Source organism: Echeneis naucrates, chromosome 21, assembly GCF_900963305.1.
Source record: "Echeneis naucrates chromosome 21, fEcheNa1.1, whole genome shotgun sequence".
Classification (NCBI taxonomy): Eukaryota; Metazoa; Chordata; class Actinopteri; order Carangiformes; family Echeneidae; genus Echeneis; species Echeneis naucrates.
Genome location: NC_042531.1, coordinates 9,313,837 through 9,332,387, shown reverse-complemented (window position 1 = coordinate 9,332,387; position 18,551 = coordinate 9,313,837). Strand labels below are relative to the sequence as shown.

Sequence of the window (18,551 nt, the reverse complement as noted above, 5' to 3'; positions counted from 1 at the left end):
ACAATCAGCACTGGCTACCCAGCATGCATTTGCACATACACCCCAAGGTTAGCTGAAACTTGCATCAGCAATTCCCGACTTCTGCTCAAAACGAAAATGCAAAATTGCTGTGGAAAATGTTCATCAGGCAGACTGCGGGACATTTTTTTTTTTTTTTTTGAAACACTCACGGTGGTTTCTAACCTCAGGTCACAGGATAAATATGAGGGATTGCATGTGGATTAACAAGATAAACAGAAAGCTGCGTGTTTGTTTTTCTAACCTTGTCCGACCTCTTTGTTTTGTTTTGCTTTGTTTTGTTTTTTTTGTGAAACACTGCAAACTCTTCTCTCTTCAGGTCAATAATATTTAGTTATACAAATAAAATGATGAGAGACATGTAAGACACAATAATTTATGTGTGACATGTTTTTGGTGTTTTTTTCCCCAACCAAAACGTTTTAATTTAATTACAAATCTCGTCAAATTGATTTGGAAATTAGAAAATAAGTTGCCGCCTACTTCAAATTCATGCGCAGTTTAAATTTTCTCATCAAAAATTGGGTCATGATTGGTGTCCAAACTAGTCTCCAAACCCTGTCCATACAAACACGAGTCGCCCTAAATTGGCTGTAAACCGGCAGTGTGCTACTTCCACCATATGTAAAGACGCGCACAGTTAAAGACAGAGGAATTTCCACACTTTCAAGACAATCATTTTTTATTTTGGTCGAACACTTCATTGAGCCTTAGAAACATTTCCTGAATGCCTTCTAGGTGTTTCCACCCTCCTTCTATTTGCGGTAGCCTTTTCAGTCTCCTCAGCACTGATAAGCATGCTCATTAGCAGAAAACTCACTGCTGTGTGTGAGAAAGTTCTCACAGCCAATTAAACCTGCATTTAAAAAATAACAAAATAAATAAATAAAATAAACTGCGTTGGTTGTAGACTTTAGCAACAGTTTGAATGCGTTCTAGGTTTGCATACATGTAAAAGTTTCACACCTCAGCTGGGCAGGTGAACACAGAGTCATTAGCAGATTAATGTTAAAACAACCTATTTGTGTTGTTGCACATCGAGAGACACCCAGGTAAAAAGGGTATTTTCATAGGGAGCTGCAAAAGCCACCAATTTCCCTGTAATATTACAGCAACAATTTGCTTGTGTTGCAAGTCCTGAGATGTTTTGTGTTATTTACTTCACACCCATGTGTACATCAGTAGGAGAAAGACAGCTCATAAAGAAACAATCACTTCCTCGTACTCTCAGTACGAAAAGGTGACAGCATCGTAAATCAACGCTTGGAATTGCTACCTTGCCGCAAAGAAAGTTTTCCATTTAAGTCGTGCTTTCCTCATGTGTTTTTCCATAGGCTCTCTAGTTTTGTACCATGGAGGGATGAAGGCTGATAAATTGGTGAGACCGTGTCGTTGTCTGTGTTTATAGCGTTGCAATAGACTAGAGCTCCACTAAGGGGTTGTTTTTTTATTTATTTATATATATTTTTTTTCTGCTATTAGCTAGTACATTGTCTTTCACAACTTTGGGGCAAGTGTGACTCTCTTCTTTGCCGTGGAAGGTTTTTGGGATTAACGGTGATATCGCTTTTATTCTCCTCTGACTTTTACGTCACAATGAATTATTAAATCAGACTGTTTGCATGTGCATAAGCTGCATCCAGATAGAGAATTATATGACAGATATAAATACTTCTCCTTGAAATGTCATGGAGAAATGTAATTACTTTGGCCTCAGCTCACATGGATTTTAATATTGTTCAGTGGCCCAGCCATAAAATAACTAACCAAACTGGACAGACTAAACCACCAGAGCCGCACAATGAAACGATCAACTCTATAATGATGTCATGCCAACATTTCAACAACAAACCCACTGTTGTTCCACTGCACATGACTGCTTGTTAAAATTAGACATAAAATATGGTATATATTGTTGGTTATGAAATGCCAAGCCAACACGAGAAATGACAGGGCGCACAATCAAATAACTAAAATTAGCTTGCTTTTTTTTTTTTTTTTGCTTTTTCCCTCCTTTGTTCCATGTTCAGTAGGAAACACTGCATAAAACAAGCCATGTGTGGTTTGTGAAGTCGGTCGACAGGAAAAAGGCACAACCTCTCCTTTCCCAAGTCTTGACCCTGGCATTATAATTCTGCAGTCTATGAACATGTCAAGCCACTAAAACATTCTTGTTTTGGATACAGTTTAATGGAAGTAAAGTGGGCCTATCCACAGCTCCGTACTCCGAGTCGTTGGATGGACTGACTCGGGTCCAGGCCATGCAATTATGGAGATTCCACAGATTCTAACATAACTCCTACTTTATCTAAGACCGCATGAAAATAAATAGTCTAGAAGTGCACATATGCCATCATACTTGTGGACATTGTCTGAGTCAGAGCTGCGTTTGACTGTTGAAAATTAAAGCCTCTTAAATATTTCTGTGCCACCTGTTAATGGATTTAAACAGATCTGGTCTGACTCCTTTTATGTGCCGCCATATTGATTTACGAGCAGAGAAATGCAGGGAAACCAACATGAGGGCATTTATCATGTAATTACATGATGGGTGTTATGGAAGGTCACACAGCTCTTTTACATTTTAAAATAATGATCGCTTCCCATTTCAAACTCGCCACCTGTGCAGTTACGATGTCAAGGAAACTTTCTCCACATACGTCTTAACCAGCTGTGTTTTCAGCATGGTGCTCCTGAGTGCTTTGACCACAAAGGCACATGCGGATATTTTAAATATTTACAATAGAATTAAATACATCGACCTATCGTATATTTACATCCGTATTAGTTGTTGTCAAAGTGCTTGTTGCTACTGCATGTTCTCTTTCTTTGTGTATGTGTCTCATAAGAGCCAACATGCAGACCCATTGTGTACTTGGTGTTAGGTTTACGGACAATGAGGAGCCTGAGGTGGAATGTGGTTACCTCACCAGCAAAAATCAGATATTAGTTTAACTTTAAACTGCAGTGCGATTGGATGTTTGTTGAGGAAGATAAACTGCTGGTTTAAATGTTGGGAGTCCTGGTATTTTCTCACGCAAATGCAACAAATATGTAGAACTACCGAATATTTGTGTGCATGCTTTTTTTAATTGATGAAATATGCTTAAAACATGGTTACAAATACGGTGATGAATAAGATTTCTCAAATATATAAATAAATATTTAAAAATTTTTAAAAATATAATTTGTAATTAAAAAACAAACCTTAAACCACAGCGGCCATTTACCGCTGTATTCATGCATTTATTTTTTGGCTAGCAGCGCTCCTAATTTCATTTATAATACAGGCCTTCAAACTTTACTATGGCAACAGATATAGTGTCCAGTCGGCAAAACAACTGACCCATTTTGAACCAGTAGCTCCCTTTTACAAACCACTCAATATAAAAGCCACAATGTCTACAGTTCCTCTACAGTCAGTATAAGTTTTCTGCAACATTAGCTGTGTGTGATTCAGTGTATGTTTGAAACACAAAGCTATAGCGTGGGAGGCCACCTATCTGTTGTCAGCTACCTTCAAATTTTCCATAATATAGAGTCTTATTTCTCTCTGGAGATTTGCTATCACTACACTAATAAAAAGTCCTTTCTTCCAGCATGGCATCTTAGCTCCAGCAATGCAAGCAGCTTTCGTCAGTTTTTCCCTTTCAACTACCAGAAAGATTTATTTCTTCGACTGTGATAGCAGTTTGTGTTACAAACCGTTTTCAGCAGATCTTGTTATGTGTCCTGACAGCTTTTCTGTGTCCTTTTCCTTTGTAATGTCTTTATGTTAGAAGTGGGAATACGCAGCCATGTTAGTTGTGTTATCTGTTGTGTAGGGAACTATTGTCTGACACAACTTAGAGATTTGTCTTGTTAGCAAAGCTTTCATTTTTTTCTCTGCATTATATAAGAAAGCCCAAATACTGGTAGGGCTGATTTTTTTTTTTTTTTTTTTTTTTTTTGTTTTGTTTTTTCTGCCTATCTCTTATTGCTCATGTCTGCTACCTATTGTTGCCATTTTTACTGCTAATGAGTTCCAGGAAACTGTTTTGCATAAAGATTACCTCACCCTCTTAACTACAAAATATGGAGAATGAGCAGAAAAGCTGGTTGGCTATGAATTGTTAACGGATTAGATACATCCAGAGTATCTGCTGTAACCTACCAATGCATTTCATGATATTTTTGTATCACGTGATCTCAAATGTCAACATATTTTTCCATCACTGCTTTAGCAGCAGCGTAAAGCATTCTAATTCATCTAATAATGAAATTAACTAACAGAAAAATGAGCAGAACTTGAACTTGTTATTGAGAGATGGCATTATCTGAAATAGGCAGCAGTAAGATGTGCTAGATTCCCCACATTCTGCCTTTTAGATCCTGTTAATAAATGATTTCAATCTCAATTCATGTTTGTTCTCTAAATATCTCTGAAATATTAGAACAATTAGTTTAACTTTGAAAATAAATGTCGCATTCAATCAAATCATCATTTTCAACACGGATCGCACCAAACCTGCATAATATGAAAAACTATATTTTATTCTTTTTCTTGAGGGCCTAGTTAGTCTATTTAAGACACAGACAGGTCTGTGTGCTCATGTTCTGTAATGATCTGTATGCAAAGCAGAACACGGGACTGTAGAGAGAGTGATGAAAGCATGCACAGTGTCATGTGCATGTCTGCATTTAGAATTCAAATGTGCAGAATCGCTCACTTTTAGTGCTTATAGAGCAGGCTTGTTGTGGCAGTTGTTATGCTGTAGTTTGAGAAAGCCACTGACACACACGGGCTTACTTTTCAAAAAACGGTGTCGTTACAAGTTCATTTCAAGATAACGCATTACCCTCTGAGTCCTTGGTTAGATTCCCAGATGGCAACTGTAGCTCTGTAACGGAAGGGCTGGACGCAGAGGGGTGACATATCTCTGTAAACCACCATGTTAACCCTGAGACTGTCCTCCTTTAAAGAAAAACAACATGCTGGAGGTCATCTGTACATGCAGCTTATTGCATCCCGTGCTGACTTTTTTTTTTAAGTCGGGTGACCTGTAGCAGCTGGAGAAAATTACGGCGGGAGAAAAGGAATATGCAGAGCCTAAAGCTTGTCAGGAGTCAGCAGCTTTTCTGTGGATGTATATGGACGGGCCACCAAAACACCGCCTTTAACAGAGGAGAACAGTGAAAGTCTGAAACTGTAAACATTACTTCTTCTATGCGTGACGGCCGTGGCGCGTTCGCTGTTGTTAATGTGACAGCTAAGGTTGGGAACACTTGCCGTTGCCGAGCTCAGGATCACATTATTGTTAACAGCCAAAGTCTGTGACAATAGCTGTTGGTGTGCTCCTTTGGGTCACATGTAAGCGTACAGAAAAAGAAGCCATACTGTCATTGAGCTTGGAGGAATTGCTGTAGTCAGTCGGTACCGTTGTGGATGTCTCCTTCAGCAAGGCTCAGAAGAGCAGGAACATTTTTTGGTTGTCAGCGCAGTTCTTTGATAGTCTTGTCTTTTTTTTTTTTTTCCTCCCTGAGAGGAAGGAATGTATGTTAATGAAAGGGAAGCAGAGCCGCTCTTCATCATACATCCATCACTCTGTGTCAGGAGGTAAAGCGTAGTAAAATAATGCGCCTGACGAAGCTATCCCATAGAGACACTTCTCAATCAGTGCTATCAGAGACTTTCCAGCTGTAGCTACACAGTAGTCCACAGCTCCATGACCTTGGCCCTGTAGTTAGATAAAAACATCAGGTGCAACAGCCGTAGCATACATATCTACCTGCACGTTTATCATTCACAAGTCATCACCGGTAACATCATCGAGGAGCAAGGCGGAACATGAAAACCGAACCCTGACTGCTGACGCGTTTGGAAGCAACTCAAAGATTTATTGGTTCAGCCAAAAAAAAAAAAAAAAAAGCAAATGTACTTTAATGCTGCGGACAGAAGAATAAACTGATAGAGAAGTTGGGGAATAATTGGCCTCCTTTTGTTCATCGGTGAGCAGCTGTGATCTAATTTTATGCTGCACGCCGCGTGAAAGCGCGACCAGCAGGGCCCGGCCGGAGAAGCCGGTTACTCGGCTGAGAAGCTGGAAGTGTTAAGCCTGTTGCCTGCAGCTCCGTCACACAGCTCACTCTGGCTGCTCCTCATTGTGGCCATTATTTCCTGCAATATTTCAGACTGTCAAAGAATGTGTGCTGCACTTTTTTCTCGACTTCCTCACAATAAAATTAAACAAATTTTTAGTCTGGAAAATGTTTAGAATGTGAAGCTGCGGCAGTTGAAACTTAATACACTTAATACAGCATTTTTTATTTTTTTTTTGTTTTTGAAGAATACAATGATACCAATACTTAGTTTGTAATATCGCATTACTGTCACCAGTGCACCATGGTCTTAGTCACTAATTTGTTAGCTAATCCAGTAACACAGAGCGATTTAACAGACATTTATTTAAATGGCAATCTTCAAGATTGCCCCATTACTAAATGAGAAGTGCAAGAAATAAAAAAAATCATAATTGAAAATTGACCAGATTCATTCTCTGAGACAGGGGGAGGGCTTGCGTGCACATGTGTGGTGTGGAAAAAATCTGTAACACCTCCAAACCCATTTCTGCTGCTCACATTTGAATTCACATTTCCAATGTTGAGTTCAGGATTAAAAACGAAAAAAAATGAAAAATTAAATTAAATTCAAAAGGAACTAATTGAATCTGTTCCTCAAAATGGATACTGTGCCATAGTTTCTATTACTTTGACAGCAAAAGCTAGGAATAAGAAACAATTCTAAACCAATTCCAGCTTATTTACAACAAAGAGTAATATTTAAATTTAACTCTCAACTAGTCACATGATTGATCAAATGTTCGGGGAATTGTGAGTTGGGCAAGGATTTAACACGGAGCAATTTTTTCGTTTTTAAAACAAAACAGCGTTCAGCAGGAGCCTGTGAGGCTGCATTTTACTTGAAGTATCTGCGTGTTACATCAGGGAAAACATATATTAAGGTGAGTAGAGAAATATATCAGAAAAGGAATGCATGGAATGACAATATCGACAAAATTAGCACCAGCTTTATTCTTTTCATTTGCGCAATTATTGCTCCTAATAAAAGAAAGAAAAAGTGGCTCATGAGATAAAATTACCTCATTTGGATGATGCTGTTTGCATTAGTCAGGTCACCCTGGCCAGGGATACAGAAAAGTATATTACACGGGAACGTGATGTGGGGTGGGGGGGGGATCTCAATTCAAAAGCAAAGTAATCTGGTTTCAGAATCTCAAAGCTGTGTGCTCGTCTCCTTTTCTAAGCTGCAGTTTGATAAATATATGCCTTGGGTCTCTGCGGGTTACCTGATGTTACGAAGATAGTGGTTCACAAAGTTATATCATGTGGACCTCAGCACGAGTGTAAAAGGCTGCGAAAAAAAAAAAAAGAAATCTGTCAAGACTCCTGTCATGATTGAAACCGAAGAGTTTTTCATATGTTTTAAATGCCATTCAAAGACAGCTCAATATCTCAGCTGCAGTCAGTCAGTCAGTTATGTGTGGCCATCCGTGATCCATTTGCTTGTGGTTTTCAGTCACAATGTCAAAATATGATGATGAATGATGCAAAAAGATGTTTTGCTGAAAGATGTTAAGCTGTTAATATCATTCATTTATTAAAAAAAAAAATCTTTAATAGGTCACACGTTCTTTTTACTGAATGTAAGCAGAACTGGAAATGTCTCTAAGCTTTATCTCATGTATAGTGTACTCCTTTGATAGTTAAGGCTTAATAATTGACACGCCTATAACTAAAGTTTGTCAACATATGGAAATGTTTTTAGAATATATTTTAATTTGCACAGCCTAAAACATCATCAGACATTCAGAGATAATCCTAAAAGCAGATTTAGAGAGCCTGCTCAAACAATTGGGGCAAATAATGTTGGTCTTTTTTGAAGGAAATTGCACAATGTTACAGGTTTTAGAGTGGAAAAAACGGGCAAACTTGTTGTTTTCAGTTTCTAGTGTGATGCCTAATGTAGGTCAAGTGTCTGTTCAGATGGAAATTAGCCAATTCCTCCCTAAAGAATAGTTTCACCTCAACATGGTGCATTTCCTTGCACGGTCCTTCTTTAACATTTCTTTGGGATTAAGGAATTCGGATTAGGTTTTGCTAAATGTTAACTGCACTCTTCTTCATCCATCCTTCGGTAGAATTACTTTTGTGTGGCTGCTGCATGACTAACCTTTAACGGAGATCTAGTTCATGGACAGAATTTTCATTTTCCTTTAGGATTCACTGGTGTAATTAAAAAATTCTTTGTTCCGTCAGTAATGTTAAGCCATTCTGGCACAGATGCAGTAAAACAAACCCAAACCATCATACTTCCTGCGCCATGTTTCACAGATTGAATAAGCTACTCGTGCTGGAATGTACTGTTTTCTCTTCTCTAAACAAAACATTTCTCGTTTAAACCAAAAAGTTCTATGTTGGTCACATCCGTCCACAAGACGTGTTTTGAATGGCCTTCTAGCTCGTCCGTGTGATCTTTCACAGACTGCAGATGGGCGGCGGGGCTCTTTTGGAAAGACGTGGCTTTCTCCTTCTTACCCAGCCATTCCAGTGTTCTCCTGACGGTGGAGGCACGAACATTAACGTCGGCCAGTGTGACAGACGTCTTTACTTGGTTAGTCCATGCCCTGGGCTGTGATCTTTGTTGGTCAACCACTCCAGATTAACAATGGTCTTGAATTTCTTCCATTTGTAAACAACGTGTCTTTTTCTGGATTGGCGAGGTTAAAACTCTGCAGAATAAAACTAATTTTCCCAGGTCCACAGAAACCTCCGAGGCTCCATAAACATGATGTGAAAATTGGACTTTTCTACAGATCCCTACTCTTTAAAACGCGCTTCATTGTTATCCCATCGATTCAAAACAGCTCTAACTTCACTTTCAATTTTTTTTAGCGAGGTTCAATTTGTCACTCGCAAAATTGGATAATTTTCTGAAGATAAGTCACTCTCTTTTTTTTTTTCCCCCCAATTTCTTTGAATGTATTCTATTTATCTGCTTTCAGGAAAAAGAAGTCAAGTTTACGCAGAGATATAGAAAAATTACCAAATATCATATTGTGCTTTATTGTGAATTATTATTATTAGAGTCAGGTTTACTATTTTAGTACTCATGTTGCCTTGTAACTTTGAAGTGTTTAAAAATAAGACGAATGTACAAATATGAACGGCTTCTCATACCCCATCTTTTAACCTGGTATTAAAAAGTGATGTCTATTTATACAAATTCTAAAAGAAAGTGGAATATGTTACATTTGGAATGGATCAGGCCCCCACTGTGTTCAGATCTCATGTCCAACCAGTTGAAAGGTTAGCTCACTCAGCCTCGAACAAGCCTGGCAATAAGCCTCAGAAGACCCGACTCTCTGGGCTGGCTAACTCTAATTTACATATGCCACAAGAAATGCATGAATGCAGATTTCATATCTAGCTAGCAGAATGCATATACAGCACGTACCGGGCGTAAACGGAAAATTTAAAATGATCAGAGTAAGTGTGGCTTCTAGGCTTGTAGATAACTGGATACTGCAGCTGTTGTAGCTGTTCTGGGTGTCTTTGTAGTTTTAAACCAATTTCAGTAAATCATACAACATCATCAATTAAATGAAGGCTGACAGCGAGACGGAGGTGAGGAGAGAATTTGCACATGCTATGTTGATAAAAATAGATGACGATTTTTATCTATTTCCATGCGACGGTGATAATCGTTATAATTATCCCTTCAACTTGTGAATTTGTAAGCTATTTATTTATTTACACTCAGAGGTTAAATCACCCGGACAGCTACTGGAGTCAATCCATACATTGTCCCTCCTTTTTTTTCTCTTTATGGCTCCAGCATTGGGGAAATGCTGGAGCCATAAAGGCTCTGCTGCTTTTCGTATCTGTCAATGCATTAATAAGGCACATTGGCCCCATTTACACTGTAGGCTGCCTGTCTCTCAGGGAAACAAGGGCAGTAGGGAGAGGCCAGGCCTGCCGATGATTGCTCCGTTCTCCACAGAGTATAGCTTCCCTTTAATCATCTCCCTTTCTCAAACTTCTCCTGCCGGAGCCTCGGGCGAATCACAAACGCAAACTCGCCACTGGTTCATCAATATTCTGTCATTTTTCCTCACCACGGGAGCATTGTGTGATAAATTTCACTCACCATGATAAACAATACTGCCTGTCTGTGTAGTTGCCATGGGACTGAGTAAACAGTTTGGGGCAGTATTATGTAAAGTGGGCCAACGGATATACAGTACTGTACGCAAATACATGAATTAGAACAATACTGAGTGATTTGTTATTCATTAGAGAAAGGACTTCTCATTTTGTGTCAAAGATCCAAATAGATGCCAGGTTGGACTCACACACCATCTCTGGACTGACCTGTGAGAAGTGAAACATCTCATATACACGCACATATAAATAATTGTTGGATCTCGTCTCATCTGACACACAACACAGTTTCTGCTATTTTTGGAGCCGCTTTCCTTTCTGTTTTGTTTTTTTTTCCTCTCTCTCTCTGTCTCTCATGGTAGAGAATGACTGTCACATGAAATTAAAGGCATGATGAAGTTTCTCTCCTACAACAGATATGAAGACTATAAGTTGGAAATAAAGTTACCCCTTTAAGGTGTCACAGATAGAACTGAACAACTTCACTTTCTTTCACTGAAGTATCGAAGATGAATTTGAAAACACTGACAGTATGGCAGCAAAACAGACACAGTGTATGGTACAATATCATCCACGTCCTGAACAGTATTTATTTAAGAAAGAGGCATTATATTTTAATATATGTGTAACACTGGTGGTAATAAATATGCATTGCGCTTGTTTATTGCCTCAGTACAATGCTCTCCTCAGTTTCTGTCAGTTACAGCATTAGGATGGATCTCGCAGCTTCTTCTAGTGGAATGTAGTGGAACCAAGGCTGCAAAATCAAAACAAATGCAAAATAATTACCACTTTTGAATAGCAATAGAATTTCACTTTTTGTCAAGTATCTGTTCCCAGATGACAGCATAATAACAACCTCACAGTGTTATCACTGATGGTGCTGTCACCGGAAGATGTAAGAAAGATATATGCACTGGCCCCGGCTGAGGCTTTGACGGGATGTCAGAGTGAAATTATGCTGTAATGTTTTTCTGGGGTAGATTTATGTGAGGATATAATCGTTTGTAATGAAGGAGGGCGATTTTTAGCGGATAGTCGAAGCCGGGATAGCACTAACAAAAATTGGTTATCATGAACGCAGCCTGTAGGCCGGCGGCGCCGGCGGACAGAAAACCAGCGCCACACTGTCACATCAACCTTCATTTAGTGTGGTTTGTGTGCAGTTTTCCAACCTTTGTGATTTACTTTTCCATTCCCATGTGCGTGAGTACTGCAAGACAAAGAAGGTAAGCGATACCTTTTCTAGTCTCATCTGTTGTGAAGTCACAGAGGGGAAACATGTTTGCTCTCGCCCTCTTTTGATGGCTATCGATTGGATGAGGACAGCCCACATCTATATGCTCTCTGGTAGTTCCCTGCTCTGCGCAACACCACCAGTCACCTTTTGCCCAGTTTTCAAACAAGGGCAAAGCAGACAAAGTGGAGGCAACTGCCTCTCAAAACAATATCGCAGAGGTCATTCACTGGGTATGTGTTGGTCTACCCAACATTATTTCAACACTACTGACTTTTTAAATATGCTTCTAGTGCTTCAGAGCCAGATGGCAGGTCGTGGTTGAGAGAATCTGCTGTTTATGCATAGAACTGAACCAATGAGGAGGACTTTATGACATGTTAGACACCAAGATTAAATGGCCGTGTCTGAGGATATACACCCAGAGGGCCTCAGCGCCCCCTGATACTCGACACTGTGGCAGTTGATCTGTTGGCTGCATGTCTGCGTGGTGCCCCCCAGACTTAGACAGGAGGATGGATGCATTAGCATTTTCGAATTGGTTCAGTCAACAATATAACTCCAACCAGAATGTGATGAAGAGGCAGAATTATTCTTACTGTGGCCTTCCAGCTTGTGAGAAACCGTTCGTGCTGCTCCCCGTAGCGGTCACTGGTCAAGGAGAGACGCAAGGCCTGGCCAAGGTCTGGGCTATGAGGAGTGACTCATTGACCTCTGTAATTGAGATGCAGGAAGAATATAGCATTCGTATCAAATGGAAAAACTATTTTAACGCAGACTGGAGTAGCAGTTGCCAAGGAAAATAAGTTGATCGAGGAGTTGTCTGCTCCTTGTGGTTTTGTGGCAGGACCTGCTGCCGAGTCTATGATTAGGTTGAGAATGCACTAATTTAGCTCAAACTCGCACCAGTAGGGATACGGTCTGTGTCATGGAGCGATTACATCCCCAGATAGGTGCTTGAAAAATCATAATTGCTATGTTAAGAAGATAGGAAGTGTTTTAACTGTTGGGCACAGAGTGCCCAATAAGCTGTTTTTATTGCTTGGGTGAGAAAGAGAGGGAGGGAGGAAGGAAGGGAGATTTAGCAGCTGACAGAACAGTCAGGGGAGATGGTGAACACTTTAGCTCAGCACCCGGCGGATGATTTGTGTGTTCTTTTCAGAATAAAGGTTAAAGAGATAGTCTATCAACATACTGCATTTTTTATTTATTTAATTTTATTTTTTTAAAGGCAGATAACACGTCCGGGCGTCATTCCACAGCTCGATAAGAGCTTGGGCCCCTGACATTGTGCCGTTGGCAGGAGTGTGACTGCAGCTTCAAAGCTCGTGACACATCAGCTTTTGATCTGAGAATAGGCAAGGGCATCTGAAAACTGCTGGTCAAAGTACAGATCATTCACATTTGTATGCTGAGCTGAAAGGTGGCAGCTGCGTGCCACCTTTCAGCTCAGCATACCGGGGAGGGAAAAAAAAAACAAAAAAACTGTGATTCGCCTCAGCCTCAGCATGTACACAAAACAGAACAGATGATAAATATTGTAAGGAATACTTTGAGTGTCTGTAAACACACAGATTTCAAGCCCACTAACAACATTATCTCATTGGCTCGTGCTGCAGCTTTTTGGAAATATTTATTCTCTGTAAACATTTGACTCGTCCAAGCAAGGCGGTTACCTTAAACAGCTGGTAAACATTGTACTGTATGCCCACTGTGTTTGGTTAGATTTCATTTTCATCGTGGCAAGTCAAACTATGTGAGCTGTAATGCATTATAGGCCACTTTCAGCGCTGTTTACTGCCGAATTAATCTCTTCTATTGTGGCTTAGTGTTGCTTTGTAAACTTCCTGTTTTCACATTCCTGAGGACATGGAGAGAAAGAATGGAAGATTTGATTAAATGTCAAATTAAATATGAGTTTGCATGAAGTTGCATATACATTGGGAGCATTTACAATCAAGCCGTACATTTGTTTATATTTTGGCTCTCGTGATATTTAAAATAAGGACATGGTCCAAAGGTGAACAAAGAGACCTGTAAGAGCATTCCAGACGTGACTGAGGATCTACTGTTTACCAAGAGAGACAACAAGAGAGAAACACCAGAGGCTTTATTCAAAAAGAGCCTTAGAGCAGGACTCTGTTCCAGGAAACCTGCGCTCTCACTGACAGCGGAGGTAGCAGGGAGAAAGAACAGACAGGGAGGAGACAGAAAGAGAGGGATATAATGAAGGAATAAATGGTTCGTAGTGAGACAAAGGCCAAAAGAGGAGAGAGGAGTATGGCTGAGAAGGAACGAAAAGAGCAGGCACAGCTTCACCTTACTGTCTTCGTCTTCTTCACTTGAATGAGTTTTAATTAGGAATAATCCATCCACTTGTTAAAGTGCAACTTTCCAGCATCAGTCTGATCACGTTTCGTTACCGTCATCAAAGCCCAGGGAAAGTCCAAAACCAGCAATGAATCGACTCAACCAGCATGTAGTGTTTATGTAGCCAAATCCTTACATGGCTTATTCTTTCGTACCACAGAGCTCTGTTGTTTAAGACGCACACGCACACACAGACACACACACAGGCATTTCTGAGCCAGCCGGTTGTATTTGGTGACTCTTCATTACAATAAACCTGGTAAATATAGTTTATTCTGTGTCAATCCCACATCCACTGCGCTGCTGCTGTAAATGCTCATTACAGCACCAAATGTGCCTGGCACATTCACTGTTTCTGCACTGTTTACTGCTGTTGGCTTGTTTGTTGTCCAGCTGTTTCAGCCAACTGTTGTACCTTTTAAAATATATGTATATATTCAGCTTGTGAGCCATTCATAAAGAATGACATGGTTTTTTGTTTTTTTTTTCTCAAAAGTGTGTTCAGAGTATTTGGGAGTGAGACAAGTTGTCCAGCTCAATGTGTGAAACTTTGAAAACAATATTTGGTCAAAAGTAGCTGTACTTTCAGTTCGATAATGGGTATAAATGTATTTAAAAAAGAAAACATTTCGAAATGTCCCACAATCTTTAGCAATGAGAAAATTCCAATAAAGATCAGTTTTATGCATCCCAGGGCACACATTTCCACAAAAGTGTAAGGAACATTGTATGCAGCATGCCTTGAAGAAACATAGAATATAGATGATGTGATGCATAAAAGAGAAAGAAAGCAAGGCCATGCACAGCTCTGTCAGAACTGTCTTCATCACTGAGACCTTGGCAAAGTTCTTTTTCTTGGTACAAAACAGGGTGTGACACAACATGTGACGCAGATATCACCGAACTGATCATACATTTTCAATATAATACGCTCGCAGGACAACCATAATTACAACCTAATTGCCGTACAGTGAGATGGAAAGAAAGGAAAAAGAGAAATAAGGCTTCATGAGAACTATATCGTGTGATAAATCAAGTCGAGTTGAGGGTGGAGTTATCTAATGAGCTAATTAAACCAGCGTAGAAAAGCAAAGCTTCCTTTTTCTGCAAAGTTTCAAGTTTCCCTTTTTAACTTTATCGCTATGAATAATTAATAATGTTATGTGAGTGTAATTTTTCTAGGATCAGTTAAATGTTTGTGTGATACTTAAAAATGCTAACTAAGGAGAGTTCTACAAAGTTGATTTCTGGCCCTAGGACAACATATTTCTCAGATAGTATAATGGTCTTTAAACGGTTTATTATCCAATAGATAACCGCTGAACATTTTTCTCCAGCTGAAAAAATACAAATAACCAAATGTGGAGATTTTTTTTTTGTTGTTTTGTTTCCTTTGCCAATGACAAGCACAGTCTTATACCAAGTGCATGTGTGTGGCAATATGTCTCTGTGATGGAAGAAGGAAACTAAATGTATTGCCCCCCCCCATCTTATCCCTCAAGATGTAAATGCTGGCTGTTGTTGATGTTTTGTTGAAGCTCACAGGTTACTGAAGTGAGAAAAAAAAAATCTAATATAAATGCTCCAGGGTTGAACCTCCAATTAGAACATGATCAACAGCCTTGTTATCCTTCAATATGGAACCATAGGTGTCACATACTAATGAGACTTTCACTGTCATCAGGAATCAGTACAACTATCATACATAATCATATGTCATCTGCTAGTATGTCATTGAAAACAAACGCAGTGTAATGGCCTGCTGTGAGGTGTGTGTGTGTGTGTGTGTGTGTGTGGGGGGCGGGGGGGCGGTAGTGAAAGGGGTTGGGTTTTTTATCTAACATCCTCATGGTGCTTTTTAATGAGCACATCCACACTGTCAGAAGTATGACGTTATTTTAATGTTGATCTTGGCTCCACACCAGTCTCTGCTTCTTCACATATCATCATCATCATCATCATCATCATCATCATCTCCGTACTGTAACACGCTTTTCCTGTAATGCCTTCTTTCTCTGCGGGGAATGAGATCACATCCAGTGTCATGTAAACATGAAGACAAACATGATTAAATAATTGGTTTCCCCTGAAAATGTGCTTCTCCATGGATTCCCTCTCCTGTTGCCTTCATCTCCCCCTTTCTCAAAGACATAGTGCCATCTAGTGTGCACTGCAGCCGGTTGCACGTCAGCGCTGCTTGTTGCAGTCTTATTACTTATTCATGGGCAATGCGCAATGAAGTGAGACTTTCCCCACAGGCACATTTATTACTGTGTGAAAAGACCTTTCAACATTTCCTCTTCTTTTGAGTTTTTGCTCCTTTAAGCGCCATCCATTTGTGGTATTTTAAGTTCATCAAGCGCTTGCATTCTTATTTCCCGTGGATGTCTCTGGGTGCTCTGTCTCAGTGCGGATGTTTTATACAAATTCCAGGACTAAAAAGGGAAAAAAGAAAAAAAAAAAGCAGCATGAATTCAATCTTATAGTGGATGTATGTCAATACTGCATTGGGATGAAATATTTAAAACATTATCATTTATCACGTGCTAAAGTCGTGTTTAAGGTACACTATGATGGATGCATAATGGAGCTGCTAATTCAGTTTTCACTTCCTGAAAATGTAAGTTTGTCGTTCCCAGTGTGATTCCCCTATTTTAACAGGCCTGCCTTTGCTGGCAGAGCCTGAGAAAAAACTGTGAATCTCACTAAACTTAATGTGCGAGGTTTAGTCAAACATTGCCAGTCAATCTCTTGCATTGAGTGCAGCCTTGACCCTCTGGGCAGTATCAGAGCTGCTGAAGTGCTTTGGCATCAGTGTGACAGGATTAACACATCAAAAGCAGTGTCGGGGCCTACAGCAGCGTCGCACACTCAGTACAGCACCTTTCATGTTCTGCTCAGGTTCACTACAATTTCACGTAAGCCAACAGCAAGTCAGACAGAAAAAGATAATGGGCCAACCTGCTGCTATCAGGCTTTCCCTCAGCTTCAGTGAAATATGTCAAATTCTGTGTGTTTGATGAAAGATTGGAGTTCAACAGGCTCAAGTCAGGAAGCGATATCTGACTGTGTCACATGGCCAGGATGCAAGGGATCATTTAAGTCTGACATTCAAGATGAAATTATTGCTGCAAGCCTGTTTGGTCTCACTTTTCATGATGCAAACCTTCAATAGTCAACATGAAAGGGAAATTAAATCCATTTTTGGGAGGGGGGGGGTCAGAGGTTAAAACATCTCAAGGATACATCTTTATGACTAAAGTGTTTTAAATGCTTTGAGGACAGCAGCAGCTTATAACTGAGGCTTTATTCGTGCTGTGTCTTTTCCAAAATAATCTGATTGTCAGTGTGTCTCCCGGTTTATATCACACAATATGTGTAGCTCTTTAACATTAACTTTAAGGCTGCTACACTGAAACATAAGACTTGACTTCTTTCTTTCTTTTTTTTTTCCCTCCTTGTAACAACCCCTGTCCTTATTAAGGTGGTTGACATAAAAGAAAAACTGAAGCTGTCCAAGAAATTTTGGTCCAACCTGCCTGAGGCGATGTGCGTGGAGGACAAAGTGACCGCTGGAAATGCCAGTGATGAGGAGTGCTGGAATGGACACACCAAGGGCAGGTAAGGGGCGCCAAGGCCGGGGATAATACAGGTTTATACAAACGGTTATTCAGAATTCAGCAGTCTGGTCAAATCGGCCAATCTTAATCAGTCTAATCCTGGAATTAAGAACCAGATTATTGACTTTAGTTGGATCAAAGTCATTGTAAATTCAGGACGTGGCACACTTTGACTGTAATCTGTCACCTAGATAAAGAAAAAATGGACTCTAAAATACAGAGGAGTTGATTATTTTGGTTCAATTTGGTCCAATACACGCAATTGGAAAAATTGTAATTTTCATTTTTGCTATTGTGTCTCTTTCTGTGCTTTATTTTTTCATGTTTACTACCCGTAGGATCTTTTCACTATTCATCTTAATGCCTTTCCAGTGATTTCATAAGAACTCCAAATACCTACAGCCATGATTTGTGTTACAGTTAAATGATGGGTGCTACTTTCACACATTATATCAAATGTGTTCAAAGCAGGTTCAGCAGTTTTATAACTAATACTTTCACTCTTTAAATCCATGTCATATCTGTTAACTGCTGCTATCTTCAGTGTCCAAAAAGAAAGAAGAAAATAATGTTTCCTCTCTGTGTGACAATGTATGATCCCATGACCAACTCATTCAGATGATTTGCAGAATGGCCTCATGTGATATCCAGCTGCTTATTTATCAACAGGAATGCAGGCAGCTGACGCACACTCTTTGGAGAAACGGCTTGCTTGTATATCAAAAAGTTAGCCAGCATGATTAGGGCCAAATGTTTGTTTTTACCAACACTCCTCTAACACGTCCTCTACCCGCTGCATGACACCTAAACATGTAGGTGTCATGCAGGTAGATGACACCTACATCTCAAAACAGGTCTGCTCTTTGCCTCCCACTTAGGGTGCAGGATGCACTCGCTCCGATATGTCAAACTAAATTTCTTTTGTGCCTATTGGCGTTTAGTTGTTGGATGACAGATTATATTTTATTTGCCCAGGCTTCTTGTTTGACTTAAGCGGTTCCACCTTGATGCTGGAAAAAATGTTACATATCACTACAGTAATGATGAGACACTGTGTGTTGATGTTGTGCTATTGGCAATAATAC

General features: G+C 39.8%; 1 protein-coding gene across 1 annotated transcript in view; it reads left to right on the top strand.

Moving 5' to 3' along the window:
* LOC115061799 (glypican-6) overlaps positions 1-18,551 on the top strand; it is a 76,402-nt gene that overhangs the window by 56,290 nt on the left and 1,561 nt on the right. Inside the window, exon 7 of the mRNA XM_029530313.1 lies at positions 17,331-17,467. Coding sequence (XP_029386173.1) covers positions 17,331-17,467 — 137 coding nt within the window. The remainder of the gene's footprint in view (positions 1-17,330; positions 17,468-18,551) is intronic.